The sequence below is a fragment of the Eumetopias jubatus genome, unplaced genomic scaffold (assembly GCF_037043125.1).
Source record: "Eumetopias jubatus isolate StellerSeaLion01/CBP00866 unplaced genomic scaffold, mEumJub1_p1.0 scaffold_1, whole genome shotgun sequence".
Taxonomy (NCBI): Eukaryota; Metazoa; Chordata; class Mammalia; order Carnivora; family Otariidae; genus Eumetopias; species Eumetopias jubatus.
Genome location: NW_028274807.1, coordinates 89,232,781 through 89,249,647, shown reverse-complemented (window position 1 = coordinate 89,249,647; position 16,867 = coordinate 89,232,781). Strand labels below are relative to the sequence as shown.

At 35.7% G+C, this 16,867-nt stretch overlaps 1 protein-coding gene across 2 annotated transcripts in view; it reads left to right on the top strand.

Annotated features, from left to right (window-relative positions):
- NAALADL2 (N-acetylated alpha-linked acidic dipeptidase like 2) overlaps positions 1-16,867 on the top strand; it is a 690,507-nt gene that overhangs the window by 345,526 nt on the left and 328,114 nt on the right. For both annotated transcript variants that reach the window (XM_028101069.2, XM_088019029.1), the window contains exons 5-6: positions 884-1,027; positions 15,203-15,295. In XM_028101069.2, coding sequence (XP_027956870.2) covers positions 884-1,027; positions 15,203-15,295 — 237 coding nt within the window. The remainder of the gene's footprint in view (positions 1-883; positions 1,028-15,202; positions 15,296-16,867) is intronic.

Below are 16,867 nucleotides of genomic sequence, written 5' to 3'. Positions count from 1 at the left end.
ATACCGCCCCCCCTTCACTGTGTCTGGTGTATTCCTCCCTGTTCAGCATCCCCTTTCACTTTTCTGAGGGAGTGGGGGAGGAATAGACACTCTTTTGATTGAAGACATGAATGACCACTTCAGGAGGAGAGATACCTTCACAATCAGAATTTCATCAAATTCTCCTGTTTTCCCCCTCCTTTACTCATGTGGTTTTTTTTTTTAAAGGTTTTATTTATTTATTTGAGACAGAGAGAGAGAGAGATCATGAGCAGGGGGAAGGGTAGAGGGAGAAGCAGATTCCCCACTGAGCAGAGAGCCCAATGTGGGACTTGATCCCAGGACCCTGGGATTATGACCTAAGCCGAAGGCAGCCACTTGACCGACTGAGCCACTCAGGCGCCCTCCTTTACCATGTTTTAATAGGTAGGTGCTGTGGTCAATTCCTAAGCCTTTCTGGGTTCTGTGGTACAAACTGCATTGCTTCTCAGCTTACCCTCTGCTGGCTTAGGTTTTGGTCTCCTTGGGTTTGTTACATCAGTTGACAACTTATGCATCTGCTTTCTAGCTTTTTAAAATTTTGTTGCTACTGTCCCTTCTCTTTGGTCAGCCCCTGTGGATTTATGCTTTTTTATTCTTTTATTGTCATTTCAGTGGAGTTCTATGGGAGAATGGAGGTAGATGCATGTGTATAATCTGCCATCATTAACTAGGATACATAAGTATTTGGACTGAAGTACCTCAAATCATCTTTAATAAGTAGAGTATAACTAAGGTGTTTTAAACAAATGAACTAAGATAAACATATGGTTCATATTTTAAATACTCATTACAAAAAATGTCTCTTCAAGTGTTTTTAATTTCTGTTTGCTAAGGATTCTCTTCCCTTCTCTTTTCGATCCAGATGGAAGCTTTAGGCAAAACCGATCAAACCTCACGTCTCTGCTAGTTCAGCCCATCTCGGCATTTCTCGCTGAGAAACTGATCTCTTCACCAAACAGCAGAACCAAAAATGGTGTCTGTAGCCCTCTAGAACTTCCAGATAATGGTAAAGTATTTCATGTCTTTCTGTGTATTGTGTAGTTTTTGTAAGGACCATGATCATTTTTAATCTCTTAAATTGACATGTTTTGAATTATTCCTTAAAAAAGTTTATTTTTTGATGAGGTAAGCATTTATTTCTCTCCTGTGGCTCTTTAAGGGACATTTTTGGAAAGTAATTTTGATAAAGACTGAGAGTTGATCAAACTGAGAGATCAAAAAAAAGGGGGGGAAGCAAAAAGAATTTTAAATTGCAACAAAGAAAAGCAGCTTTACAAATAAAGCATTTTGTACATTCACGAAAATCTGCTTAACATAGCTTCCTCGTTTCAGCTTCAGCAGTCTTATGGGCTGCCAAGATTCAGTGGATAGCAGTCAGCTATCTGGGGTATGAAGTCTTTTAGTAGAAAGCATTAAAGCCTAATCCCTGCGATTGACTAAAAAAATCCCTGTGTCTTTATGCATCATCGCCTGAGAGATGCTTCTTGAACCTCAGTGCAGTTTGTGAGGCCTTGTTGGAACACACTGGATAAAACTGAAGTAGCTAAGCTACCTGCGGTGGGGTGCGAGCCACAGGCTGCATCTTATTTCTGCCTCCAGCCTCAGCATTAGAATTCTAAAGAGACTTTCTTTACATATTGTTAAATTTGTATCTAGTTGTTGTAAAATTCAACGTGAGGACTCTGTTTCTGTGTCCAGATCTGGAGGCTCAAAGACCCATGTTTTATCTCATTTGCTTTTCTCTTGACAACAAAAGCATTAAAAAAAAAATGTTTTGAAGACACCTAAAGAGAAACCCCAAACCTGAATACATATGGGATTGCCCTCTGTTAGAGACACATATACACTTTTCAAAACCCTATCAACTGAGTGCCTCCTAAACTGATTATTGATTGAGCAAGTAGGAAATATAGAAAACACTGTCTAGGTCCTCAAAGCAGGAAGGAAGAAGTCTTTGAGGATCTTCTTTTTTTTTTTTTCATTTTTTATTGTCTTTTATTCTGAGCCCTACAAATTGATTGTGGGCTCTATTTGTTAAAATATGTAAAGAACACTATAATAATATTTTAGTTCTAAGAAAAACACTGTTAAAAAAGCAACAAGATAGGTCTGCTTTTGTAAGGAATTATGCCATATCAAGTTTTCCTCATGGATATAGTAGCTATTATTGTTTTTAGAAAAATTTGTAGATGTAGATATTTCATGTTATAATGAAATAATGGGTACTCCTTTCATCATCTTTTTAAGTACATTTAGATTTCCCAAATAGTGATGGAGCGGTCTGAGTGAGTTGTGAGTTGTTAAATTTAAACTAGTCTTAAATGTAGGGTAACAAGCTTCTACCCCCAGTGTTTTGGATAATAGTACTTATGATACAGCCACAATAATTAACTTTTATGTTTTCTCATAAACACATAAACACATTATTTGCTCATTGTGATATATATCAGGATGGGACAGGGAAAGGATACAGAATGAAGTGCTATATTTTGGGGCAATAAGAGTGATGCTTATAGTTTATAGAATAAAAAATTAATTTGAAGCATATTACAATTATATCTTATTGTGGAATTTTCTTTGTCTTGAGCCTCAGCATAGGAAAATCTTCACAGAGAAGTTAGGCAGGAGTACATTAAAAATACGTGTACAAATCAACTAATTATTTATTGTACCCATTTAATCCTTTGTATATAACAAATCCAAATTCTCTACAATCCAGACAAGAGTATAGTGGAATTCACCTATCATATTTGCTTTCTTAGCATCCATATGCCCTTCCCCCTTTTTGAACTGTTGCCAACATTTCCCAGCAATATAGTATGAATATGTTTGGCCACACCCCAAGCTCTAGAAATAGATCCTCCTTAGCTCAAGTCTATTGGCATATCACATCAACCATATTATAATGGTTGCTTCAAGGATGATCTTGACCAAACAGGGCCAAGACTCAGTTTCTGGAATTTATTTGAGCCATGACTCACTTTAACCCTATAGCTGAACAAAAAAGCCTGTAGCCCCAGGATCGCTTGGTAACCTTTTTGGGACCTTGAGAGTATAGCCTACCTGAAAATGGACCAACACAAGGAAGGTACAAGTAAATAATGGGCGGGGGTGGGAAAGAGAGAGAAAATCTTCTCCACATCATTTGAGCCTTAAAGCTTTGTCTGAAGCCAAATCTACTGAACTGGCCATGTATATGAGTCAACACACCCCCTCCCCCCCCTTTTTTTCAGTCGATCTATGTTGGACCTAACTGAAACAGACCATGAAACTTAAACTAAACAAAGGTATTTAATATCTGCATTCGTGAAATAGGTTCAGCAAAATGAAGTGGAGAGCAGGGTATTTATATGGAAAGTCCTGAGAGAACTAAGAATTGTTTGAGGAATAGAAAAAGAAGCAGGAAAAAAAGGTCTTACAATATGTATACAAATGGGTTGATTAGATAATTGCATATTGACTGTATTTTATTTTCTACGGTCTTGTCTTATTTTTATAGGCCTTACCTGTTGATCTAATATGTTTTCAGTCTTTGTCCTTGAGAATCAACCAAAATATGGGAATTTGAATTTTCGGTTATCAGCCTGAGTTTGTGGTTAAAAACCATGAATATAGTGGAAAAAGGAGAGGAGGAAGTTTAAAATCCATTAACTTAATTTAAAGCAAAAAATATAAATGAATCAAGTTAAAAGAAACATTTTAATATGTTTGATGAGTCATTTTTGATGAATAGAAAAATGGCTGTTTCTGTGTTACATAAAATGTCAGTGATGACAAGTTTTTACATAAGTAAGTTTGGATCATCTCTTCAAATGGAGAAATATATTAACATATATTATATATATATAATTTCCCTGTTCACAATTTTATATATTCTTTGATAAAAATTACTTTAATTAAAATAATATAGTGAGGTCAGTTATAGCTTTACATATTTCATATGTATTTTGAAGATTTATATTTCTAATTTGTTAACAGCTACTTATAAGTATTCATTATTATCATTTCTTGAGTAGAAATTTAAAAAGATGTATTAAACATATTGTCTAAAAGTTGAGGTTAAACCAAAATTTATTGGCCAATAGTAAATTTTAGCTTTTCAGGAAATATTCATTAACAAGGAATGTTATTAGTGCAGTTGAATTCAGCATTATTTTTTGTTACTTATGAAACTAATCAACGTGTGCAGAGTAGCCCTAACGTTGGTACACGTGAGAAGATCCAGGAGTACATTATGTTATTCTGTTTAAAAAGTGTCTCCATAGATACATCAAGTAGATAATAGAATTGTGTGGAAATGATATGATATGGCCCTTTTTGGGCCCTGAGAAAGAGAATTCCTCAGAAGGCCTGAAAAGAAGATATAAGAGAATTGCAAACTTGTTTTAGGGAACGGTAGGCTTAAATAACTTCCAGCCACGAATGTGGAGGAAAATATCCAGAAGAACATGTGAAAATTTCAGTTTGTCTAGACAACTTCTATATAGTATGCATATAGATACAGTGGCCACTTTTTATTACAAAAATTCAGTGAGCTAGAATACTTTTGCAATCAGTGTCATGACAAATGTTAGGAGTCACTAAACTGTGCAATGGTGATGCCCCAATTTTATGGCTCTTCAAACAGCCAGTTGCATAGTGAACCTAGGAGTTGGAACTGGAAGCTGATAACAGAGTAATCTGTAGAACTAAAGATCAGCCTTCATGAGCTGCCAGTCTGAAGTTCTTGGAAAAAAGGAAAAAAAGCTTCAGAAATGACTTTGAAGGACTACTCATCAAGGGTCTTAAACAGAGTGAACATAGGTGGGAAACCTATTGTCCAAAGTCCGCAGAAAGTACAGTCAATTCTCTGTTTCCTGGGGAGTGCAGGTTGGGTTTACCAAGGGTGACACAGATCTGTCATTCACCCAGAACTTCTCACGTTTCCAGCTTTCTGTCTTGACAGTTTTGATTTTCAGAAATTATTCAACTTAGATTCAGTTTAGAGTTGTGTTTGTTTGTTAAAAGATATAAAGACAACCTGAGATGTACTCTTAGGCAGAATTACTTTAACAAATGTTTTCCAATTTCTAATGTTTCTCAGCAATTTTTATAGTTTCCTGTATTCTTGTCCCATCATTTCTCAAGTACCTGTCGCTTCTTTCAAATTACAGAAAGCTTCAACTAAACTTTGTAGTTTATGTATGTGATAAACTCTGTTAGAGCATACCCTATCTTTATAGTTTGATGATCACTTTTTGCAATGGGCTGAGTCCTCAGTGCCTTTCTGGTGGTACATCCTACTATTTCCTTCATATATCCAATATTTCTCCATATCATTCTATTTAGTATTATCCAAACATGTCTTCAAGTTTGTGTCTCTAAGTTGAAAAGCCTCAGTCCTTTAAAGCTCCATGCAAATGCCATGTTCTTCAAGTTGGAAGTAGCATCTCCTGACTCTCTCTGCCATTCTTTAGGCACTTGTATGCTACTTGGAAGAATATGATATTCTTCCGAGCTAGAAGTATAAGCAACTTCAATTTTTTTTAAAGATTTTAATTATTTATTAGAGAGAGAGAGAAAGAGATAGAAAGAACAGAGGGAGAGGGAGAAGCAGACTCCCTGTTGAGCAGAGAGCCTGACTCAGGGCTCGATCCCAGAATCCCGAGATCATGACCTGAGCCAAAGGCAGACGCTCAACAGATTGAGCCACCCAGGTGCCCCTTCAATTTTCATTAGAATGTGTTATTTTAGCTTTATTTCCATGTGGTGTTTTGAGGTTTCCTTTATTGCCCAGTGTTCTCTGATTATTTGGAAAGACTGTGTGCTGTGTGGTTGTCAGGTGTAGAGTTCTATGCCCACTTAAACTAGGTACCATAATCAGGTCATTCAAATAGTTACATCTTATTATTATTGTTAAAATCTTTTATGTGTATAGATTTGTCTGTTTTATCTTGTAGTTCTGTCAGTTTTTGATTCATATATTTTAAGGTCATTTCTTAGATGTTTATAAGTTCAAATACATCATGTCTTCCTGGTCAGTTGAAACACTTATCAGATGAAGTGATCTTTATATTTTTAATGCTTGTCTTGAATTTGATTTGGCTTGATATTAATTTAGCCTCACTGGCTTTTTTTTTCTTTTGTAGTCAGTGTCTTTATGCTATATCTTTTTTTTTTTTTTTTTTACTATCCAGCTTTCTATATATTTCTCTTTTAGCATCTCTTCTTCATAACAGCTAGTTTGTATTTTTTAAATTCTACTTAACTCCTGACCCTGAGATCAGGAGTCACATGCTTTACCAAATGAGCCAGCCAGGCACCTAACAACTAATTTGTATTTTAAATACAATCTGATTATCTTTTAGCTGAAACCTCTAGTTCATTACATTTAATATGATTATTAATGTATTTATGCTTATATATTTTTATCTGAATTTGTGTTTCTTCCTCATACCACATGTTTTCCTTTTGTTTTATTTCTCTCATTAGATTTAGATTATTTTGTCATTATATTTTCCCTTTATTACTTTAGAAGTTATAAATACTTTCTGTATTCTTTTAGAGTTACCCTAGAATTATAGCTTTTTAAAGATCCTTTTTCCTGCTTTGTTCCATGCCAGACAACTTTCTTTGCTATCTCTTGGATGGGAGTGGGGAGTCATTTAGGATTCTACTTTATGAGGAAGAATCTCTTTTTGGACCTCCCTTCTCTCCAATTTGTGCAGGCCCAGGGCTTTTTCTTCTAAACTTTGCATCTCATAAGGCCATCAAGATTAAAAGATTCTCCAGGTTCAGTAAATTCCCTCAAATTGAAAGCAGCTTTATTGTGTTACTTATCTGGGTTCCTATCACAACTTAAATTTTGACCTAGTAATTCCTTACCTTCTAGTTCTTAGATGCTGTTAACAAAATTCATTTTGTATTTTATTCAACGTTGTAAATTACTTTCAGTGGGAAAGTTGGTCTGAACATCCTAGCCTGCCCTCTTACTATAAAAGAAATTCTTCTCCTCCTCACCACCTATTCATTTCCTGGAAACACATATAGATGACTCAGTAAATATATCTAAGTTGGTCAACATATAAATCAGGTTGCCATCAGGAAATCAATGACACCCACACTAAAAATGTGCAATTCAAGGAGTTTGGCCAAGGGCCGATGCATTAAGTGTGGATAGGTAAAGGAAAATGGAAAAGTGATGATGAGGGGTGCCTGGGTGTTTCAGTCCGTTAAGTGGCCGACTCTTGATTTTGGCTCAGGTCATGATCTCAGGGTTGTGAGATCAAGCCCTGCCTGTTGAGCTCCACGCTCAGTAGGGAGTCTGCTTGAGTTTCTCTCTCTCCCTCTCCCTCTGTCCACCCCCTGCCTTCTGTCCGTCTGTAAAATAAATAAATCTTAAAGAAAAAAGAAGAAAAAAAAAGAAAAGAAAGAGGATGGTGAACCACCCCAAGGCTAGTAATTGTTACTATCTATAAAACTAAACATTCAAGAAGGGAGAGGAGTTACAGAAACTGGCAAGTCCTTAAGAGGTGGGAGAGGGCGGTCTGCTAGGAGCTTTGGCTTTCAGTCGAGGAATGCAGTCACTGCCAGCAAGTGACCCGCCAGGGAGGGTGATGGAATACAAATGCTCTAATCTTTCTCTTACTCAACCTGCTGATCACTTGTTGATATCTTCTACTGGCTAAACCCAACCTGAAGCCAAGAACAGAGGAACCAGGTAGATATTCTCTATAGAGGTCAGCTTCTTGGGGCACAGAACTAGGTGAAGGGTGAAAATAGATCTGGATGGAAAGGTGGGAAATATGCAGTCCAGGTAGTGTTGCAGATGATTAGTCTACTGATGGATTTGATAATTTGTGATTTGTAGAATGGTTTGGTAGAAAGATGTGGAAAATCTGTTAATCAATTTTCACTCTTCTAAGGGATACAAAGAAAAGTTATTTTTTTCTGGGATTCATATTTTTTAAAACATCTTCCTATTTACATAATTTTACTAATTCGAAATAATAATATTAAACTTCAACTATTTTTTCCAAAATTCATGTAAGTTCATAAGAATACATCATACATGCATGGTTGTGTGTGTGTGTGTGTGTGTGTGTGTGTGTGTGTGTGTAGGCTCAGGGATAGCTGTTAAACTAAGAAAGGAAGTGGTGAAAATGACCAAGCAAACAGTTTTTTTCAGTATTTTTATGCTAGTCTCACTTTTTTTAGAACAAAAATTTTACAGTACTAACACAGATTTGGAGATTTGACTTTTCTCTTTAATTTCTATTATTGCAAAAGCAGTTGATGTTTGCTAAGAGTTAGAAAAGAGAGATGAGCAAAAACAGGGAAGCAAAAACATTCTATATGAGTCATGTTGGGCTTCCATAACAAGATACCATAGACCTGGTGGCCTCAACAACAGACATTTATTTTTCTCACAGTTCTGGAGAATGGGAGCTCCAAGCTCATGGTGCCAGAAAATATGCTTTCTAATAAGAGCTCTCTTGCTGGCTTGCAGATGGCCTTCTCTGTGCACACATAAAGAGAGTAAGAAACCTGTGGTGTTTCTTTTTCTTTTTTTATAAAGACACCAGTCCTATCAGATTAAATTCACACCCCTTAAGACCTCTTTTAACCCTATCTCCTTAAGGGCCGTATCTCCAAATACAGCTAAACTAGGGGTTAGGGCTTCAACATACGATTTTGAAGAGAAATGGTTCAGTCCAGAATACATTCCTATATCACCCAGTAACTACCAGTATCCATACTTAATATAAATCCTTCTAGATTTTTATATACACATTTAGAGGTTTTTGGTTTTTGTTTTTGTTTTTTTTTTACCAAAAGGAGATCATACTATATGTATTATTTTGGAATGCATTTATCTAATTAAGTATCTCCACTTTTTCATGATAGTAAACTTTACCTTATTTAATATGCAAACTAAATTGAGTTTTACCAGTCATCCCAGTTTTTTACAGTGTGTTTATACAAACGAAAATCCAAGCCAGGCCTACAAATTACATCCCTTCTAATCTAGCACCATCTTCTTTTTCTTCTCTTAACACTGAGATCTATAGGATCAAGTGTATTGTCCTGAATGTCCTACATTCTAGATTTGTGGGATGCTTCTTCATGATTTTATTTAACTAGTTCCTCTGTCCTTTTTATTTTCAATAAACTTGAAGTTAATTCTTAAGGTTCCTATTAGAAAACTCATTATTGTAATTAGTGGATAAAAGTTTTAAAAGACTTTTCTTTTGGTAGCTGGTGTTATTGTCAGTATTCAGTATATGGTAAGATGTATCATATCAGGTGAGGTGGGACATAGTGGACCTAGTTGGGTCTTAGGACTAGAACTTGTGTAAACTTCTTGTGCAGATCACTAAGACAGCATGGTACTGGCACAAAAACAGACATATAGAACAATGGAACAGAATAGAGAACCCAGATATGGACCCTCAACTCTATGGTCAAATAATCTTTGACAAAGCAGGAAAAAACATGCAATGGAAAAAAGACAGCCTCCTCAATAAATGGTGCTGGGAAAATTGGACAGCCACATGCAGAAGAATGAAACTCGACCATTCTCTAACACCATACACAAAGATAAACTCAAAATGTATGAAAGACCTCAATGTGAGATGGGAATCCATCAAAATCCTAGGGAAGAACATACACAGTAACCTCTTTGACATCGGCCACAGGAACTTCTTTCAAGATACATCTCCAAAAGCTAGTGAGACAAAAGCAAAAATGAACTTTTGGTACTTCATCAGGATAAAAAGCTTCTGCACAGCAAAGGAAACAGTCAACAAAACAAAGAGGCAACCCACAGAATGGGAGAAGATATTTGTAAATGACACTACAGATAAAGGGCTGGTATCCAAGATGTATAAAGAACTTCTCAAACTCAACATCCAAAAAACAAATAATCAAGTCAAAAAATGGGCAGAAGATATGAAAAGACACTTCTCTGAAGAAGACATACAAATGGCTAACAGACACATGAAAAAATGTTCATCATCATTAGCCATCAGGGAAATTCAAATCAAAACCACATTGAGATACCAACTTACAGCAGTTAGAATGGCAAAAATGGACAGGGAAAGAAACAACAAATGTTAGAGAGGTTGTGGAGAAAGGGGAACCCTCTTACACTGTTGGTGGGAATGCAAGTTGGTACAGCCACTTTAGAAAACAGTGTGGAGATTCCTCAAAAAATTAAAAATAGAGCTACCCTATGACCCAGCAATTGCACTCCTGGGTATTTACCCCAAAGACACAGACGTAGTGAAAAGAAGGGCCATATGCACCCCGGTGTTCATAGCAGCAATGTCCGCAATAGCCAAACTGTGGAAAGAGCCGAGATGCCCTTCAGCAGATGAATGGATAAAGAAGATGTGGTCCATATATACAATGGAATATTACTCAGCCATCAGAAAGGACGAATACCCAACTTTTACATCAACATGGATGGGACTGGAGGAGATTATGCTAAGTGAAATAAGTCAAGCAGAGAAAGTCAATTATCATATGGTTTCACTTATTTGTGGAACATAAGGAACAGCATGGAGGACATTAGGAGAAGGAAGGGAAAAATGAAGGGGGATGGAATCAGAGGGGGAGACGAACCATGAGAGACTATGGACTCTGAGAAACAAACTGAGGGTTTTAGAGGGGAAGGGAATGGGGGTGATGGGTATTAAGGAGGACACGTACTGCATGGAGCACGGTGTGTTATACGAAAACAATGAATCGTGGATCACTACATCCAAAACTAATGATGTATTGTATGGTGACTAACATAACATAATAAAATAAAATTTTAAAAAAAGAACTATTTTTTTAATAAAAAGGATTTTATTTATTTGAGAGAGAGAGAGCGAGAGAGCATGCATGAAGGGGCAGGGAGAGGCAGAGAGAAAGGGAGAGGGAAAAGCAGACTCCCTGCTGAATGTGGAGCCAGACACAGGGCTCGATTCCAGGACCCTGAGATCATGACCTGAGCCAAAGTCAGAAGCTTAACCAATTGAGCCACCCAGGCACCCCTTGCTTGTGTAGAACTCTTGTGTAATGTGATGTTCCCTGCAGGGTAGACTGAAATGGAGCCCCTGAGAAAATTACAGTATGGCAAGAAGAACATAGTATCCGGGGCAGGTCTGATGATATCAGTTTGCATCCATTGGTGTGGGCACTCCAATTACTTGCTGCCAGTGCATTCTGACTGGTCAGCATGTATGCTGTATCAGTTGATAACTATTTTGATAAATATTTTGAATAAGATCCTCGGTCTAGAGCATATGATGTCAATCAATAATATTGGGTCAAAAAAACATTTGGCGATGGGAAGATGTCACGTGGAAAAATGGAGCATTCAGAAAGCTCTACAAGCTGTGATGACATAGAATCCAGAAGCAGTTTATACTCAGATATTTAGGGAAGCAGTTGTCATTTAGGAAAGATGCTAGCAGTTTATAGAGTCCCAATCATCAAAAGTATGATTCTAGAGTAGATTCCAGTCCCTAGGCTGTAGGGAAATTGAAAAATAAAGAAAACAAATCATAGCCCCAATCCTAGAAGTTCTTTTCTAGAGTCAGGTAGCTAAAAAGAGAGTCAGGTACACAGAATGAGAGAAATGCTCAATTAAAATTAGGAATCCAAGCAAGAACTATGTTTACGAAACCAACAAAAGCCTATTTATCAGAATTAGGACTCAGAGTTAGCAGCAGTTTTTAGACCTCAAATCTCTCTAAATAAGGTTGGGATTTTTCCTAGCTATTGGGTCATGCTTACTCACAGTGCAGGTGGAGATGAAGCCTTGTTAGCTATGATGAAGGAGACAACTAGTCGAGTCTTCATTATAACAACAAAAATGCAAGACAGAATTATCACTGGAAAATAATTTCTGTAGTATTTTTCTCTGCACGTGATGAAGTTAAGGACTAGAGAGAGGCAACTACTTTTATGTTTCAGCTCTGACGCTCCTCACCCTATTTGAATACAAATGTTCTCTGAGTGAAACACATTTTTGTCATCTTGAAATCTTTTGAACTTCACACATCAAATTTAAAGCTGCCATCAAACTTTGAGGCATGAAAGAAAGAAAACATTTGGCAAATGTGAGTTGGAAATGTTATCTTAAAGTAGCAATATATACACACATACACATGCACTGACTTCTTAAATAACAAACAGCGTCTAAATGTTATCCAGAATTTTCTAATTTCAGATGTATTTTTTAAAATTTTGAAGTACATGCAAACTTACAGAAAAGTTTCAAGAATAGTACAAGGAATATTTTTTTCTCAACTACTTGACAGCGAGCTATAGACATGATGACCCATCACATCTGAATTCTCCCACAAACGGTGACATTTTCTCTATACAGACGGCACAACCATCACAATCAGGAATGAGACATTGATACGTTACTACCGTGCACTCCAAAGGCCCCATTCAAATTTTGCCAGGTGTTTCAGTAATGACCTAAATAGCAAATGGATCTAAACTAGGGTCACGTGTTGTGAGTTATGAGGTGTCCTATTTCCTTAAGCCTGGAATAGTCTCAGTCTCTGCTTGACTTCCATTGCTTTATCAATTTTGGAGCTTACATGCCTGCTATCTGCAGAATGTTCCCCAGTATGGGTTTAGCTGATGTTTTCCCATGAATAATTTCAGTCTCTGCATCTTTGACAGCAATATTACAGAGTGAGACTGTTTTTTCCCCATTACTGATATCAGTTTGTCCCATTACTGGTAATGCTAACTTTGATAATTCAATTAAAATAATGAAAAATCTGTGAGGGCTCCTCTTTGAGGTTACTATTTTTAAATTTTTTTCTTTTACAATTAATAATCATTTGAAATCATGCAAAGATCCTGTTCCCACACCCTCTTATGTCCACCCACTAGTTCAAATGTTTATTTATGCTTTATGTGCAATTAGCCATTATCAAGATAATGCCAACAGTGACCTTCCAAGTTCATCATCCCTTCTGCTTTTATTAGTTGGCACTCTACTGTAAAGAAGAGCTCTCTTTTTCCTATTTGTTTGAGTGTTTATTTATACATAGAGTATCAATTTATTATATGTAATTAGGATTTATATCCCTAATTTATTCAATGGGTTATAATTCAGTACTATTTTTTTTTTTTTGATACTCAAATTGTCCCAGGTCAGCCCAAAATATCACCTTTGACCTAGGTTCCATCTATTGGTGTATTCTCATTATTCTTTGGAAATTTCCTTTGTTTTTGAGATAGCAAAAATTTGAGATACCAAATCATTTTGTGCTTCCCGGCCCCAACCCTGTTATCAGCCATTTCTCCAAAGAGTCCTAGTTCCTTTGAGTAGAGGAAGGTATCTAGAAAATGAGACATGGATTCTAGATGTGCTCATTGCTATTGGAGTGTTACTTCTTTCAGTACTTCTTAGTAAACAAAACTAGGGAAATATATTTTAATATTATATTTTAATATAAATATGGATAAATATATGTGTATGTACATACAGATTATATTTTTATTTATTTTTATATCTATCTAGAAAACCAGAAGGACTTATCAATACCTAATTTTTTTCTCTTTCCATATTTGTAAATCTCTGCTCTGCAGGGAGCCTGCTTCTCTGTCTGCCTGCCGCTCCGCCTGCTTGTGCTCTCTCTCTCTCTCTCTCTGTTAAATAAACAAATAAAATCTTTAAAGCAAAAACAAAAACAAATCAAAACAAAAATAAAATAAAATACATAGATGTGTTTTTCCCTTTTTCTGGAAAAATATTATTTCTTTAAATATTTTCTCTCTTCCATTTATTTTTCTTCTTCTTCTTGTATCATTTCTAGAAATCCTATTTCTATCCACCATGAATTTTAATTGTACTTTCCTATTTTCTCTCTTTATCCTCTTCTGTGGTTGCTGGAAAAATTGCTCATCTGATATAGCTCTTAAATTCAGTTGTCAGTCATATGTATTACTTACTATCTCTATCTACTAATCCTATCTGTTGTCATATTTCTTCTAATTATTCTATTTCCTTACCTATTATTTCTTCTTCTTAAAAGGATTTCTGGTTGTTTCTGTTCTTGTGTTTAATTATGATGCTTATTTTTTAAAGTCATGTGTTGTATGTTTCAATATATTTATTTTAGGTAGGATATATGTTCATTATGTTTCTTTTGTGTGGTTGTGGACCTCACAACCAGATATCTAGTTATTTTAGTCTGGGAGTTTTTGTTGCTCTGAAATTATTAGCTACCGTCTTATGACTTATAGGAGGGCAGAACTGGAGTCAGACCCCAATTTTTATCTTTCTGGATTTGTATAATGGGAGTCTTCATGTCTTCTGACAGTTCCCCAGGCAGCCTCAGTTTTCAGGGATTTGGTGTTATAAGGTGGAGCAATAGGGGAAGATGGTCTCCTTAGGTTTTAGTTCCCACTACCCCTGGGAACTGGAGGAGAAGAACAAATGTCCAAGGGTTCAGGTATGTTCAAGCCTTTTTACAACCATATTTCACCCCAGCAGACCCTGGGAGGCCTTCCTAACCCAGTTTTTGTTTCTTCTGTTTATTCTCTCATTTTTAATATTTTGTCTGTAAACACACATTTTTACCTAAGTTCTGTATCTCTTGGTATTCTATTTTTGGGTATCCATGTCTTATTTTTACATTTTAACAGGCACAAGAGACTGCAATATTTGGAAATATGTCTAACTTTAGAAACCTTTATTCTTTTAATTTTAATTTCTGCAATGTTTTACAGTTTTCAATGTGATAACGTAATAATGAGTCATACAGGAAGGTTAAATTAGCTTCCACATGTTCTTTTTTCTGAAGCTAGAAAAGTACTTAAATTTCTTCAGAAATATTTTTATCTGATATGTATTTTTTTAAAATATGAGTTGTCCACATCTCCCTGAGGTCTTCTGGGTGCTCTCATATTGAACTTAATTGTAGCGTAGAGCTGCCTCTTTATAGCTCTGCAGGTCTGTGAGGCCAGCAATGGTAACTTAGTCATCATTGTATAACAAGTACCTAAAATAGAGTTGACACAAAGTATTGAATAGATATTTGTCACAAGGTATAACTTTGATTTTCTAAAAAAATTCAATTGTTTGGAATTCTTTTTTTAGCAATATTAGATAAATTAATTTGAATGTTTAAGAAAAAAACAACAGAATGTAGCAAAGTAAATATCTTAATTTTTTTTTCAGATGAAAGAACTGTCAACATGCAAGTTCAGACAGTTACAAAATTCAAAACAGTTACTAATGTTGTTGGATATTTAAAGGGCTTGACATCTCCAGGTAAGTAGGGCTGAGATTCTATATGTATTTATAATCTATTAAACCATTACAAGAAAATACTCTATAGCAATGTAGGAACATAATTAAATGCATTTCCTAATTTAGATGTAACTAGTTCATAGCATTCTCAGAGTGAGTCCGTATGAAACCAAGAAACAGGTCTTTATTCTCTTTCTCACTCTCTTCAAAAATAAATCAAAGTAGAGAGTATAAGGGAAACAAAACAAAACAAAAGAAGAAAGCAGAGGTTAGATTTGTTAAATTGGCATGTGCCTCATGAAGAAAAGCTACAAAAACCAATGCTTTTTGTTTGTTTATTCTTCTTCACTATAACATAACCACTGGAGTTTTTACTTTTATCAAGAAAGGACATTTTAAGAGAGAAAATATTTTAGTTTTAATGGTGTATTTAAAAAAATAATAGGGGTGCCTGGGTGGCTCAGTCGTTAAAGCGTCTGCCTTTGGCTTGGGTCATGATCTCAGGGTCCTGGGATGGAGCCCTGCCTCGGGCTTCCTGCTCAGCGGGAAGCCTGCTTCTCCCTCTCCCACTCCCTCTGCTTGTGTTCCCTCTCTCACTATATCTCTCTCTGTCAAATAAATAAATAAAGTCTTTAAAAAAATAAAATAAAAAATAATAAAAGTTTTTATCTCCCAAATCTCATCTTTCATTGCTAATCTATGTTTTGTCTGTGAACCTTGGTCCACTGACTGTTCTGCCTAATGTCTACATGGCTTTAGGTTTTGAAGATGCTTATGAAAATGATCACCTGGCTAAATTTTAAATAATTGTACACCTTGCTCTGGGATGTTCATGGCATCTTCAGATAATATGATGCAGGCTAAAAAAAGTAAAACTAACTAGTACATATATTAATTAAGAGATTCTCCTGAATGGATTGTGAGACTGACCCACATCCTGCCGTCTGAGTGCTTGGCATACAGGGTAGAATATGGCAGTCTTGTGCCACTTCTGTTGATTTGGTTAGGATATTGACTCTGATTTTCCTTGGAGAATTATTTTTCTCCACAACTTTAGTGAAATTGACCCTGTAATTGATAAACCAGAGAATTTTGAGATCAAGTTTTACATCTCCCCAAGTTTCTTACCAGCCAACTCTTTTAGAAAATTTATGGAAGGTTCATATTTTCTCTGATTTCTTTACAGTAGCAATGTTGAAAAACCTCTGATTTTAATGTCTTTCAACCTCTGATTTTAATGCCTTTCAATACAAGATATAAATGAGTTTGGAAGTTGTCATGGCTGCATTTCAACTATTTCAACAAATTTCCATCATAAGAATCTCTAATTGAAACACCAGAAATATTTATCATCATTGCTACATTTACAAGTTTTTATGGAAAAACCAAATTGTACAAAACTATACTAGCTTGAGGGTAAAAGAGCTTTCCTAATTGAAATTCAATATAGAAAAAAATCAATTCCTTAAAATCAATTTACCAGTAATATTCTTCAGTGTATAATAAGCAAAGCTTCCCAAATTTTGTTTATTTGAATTCTACACAAAAATATTGGCTGTTCATTCACATGATTTTCTTATTTAATGACTCTGA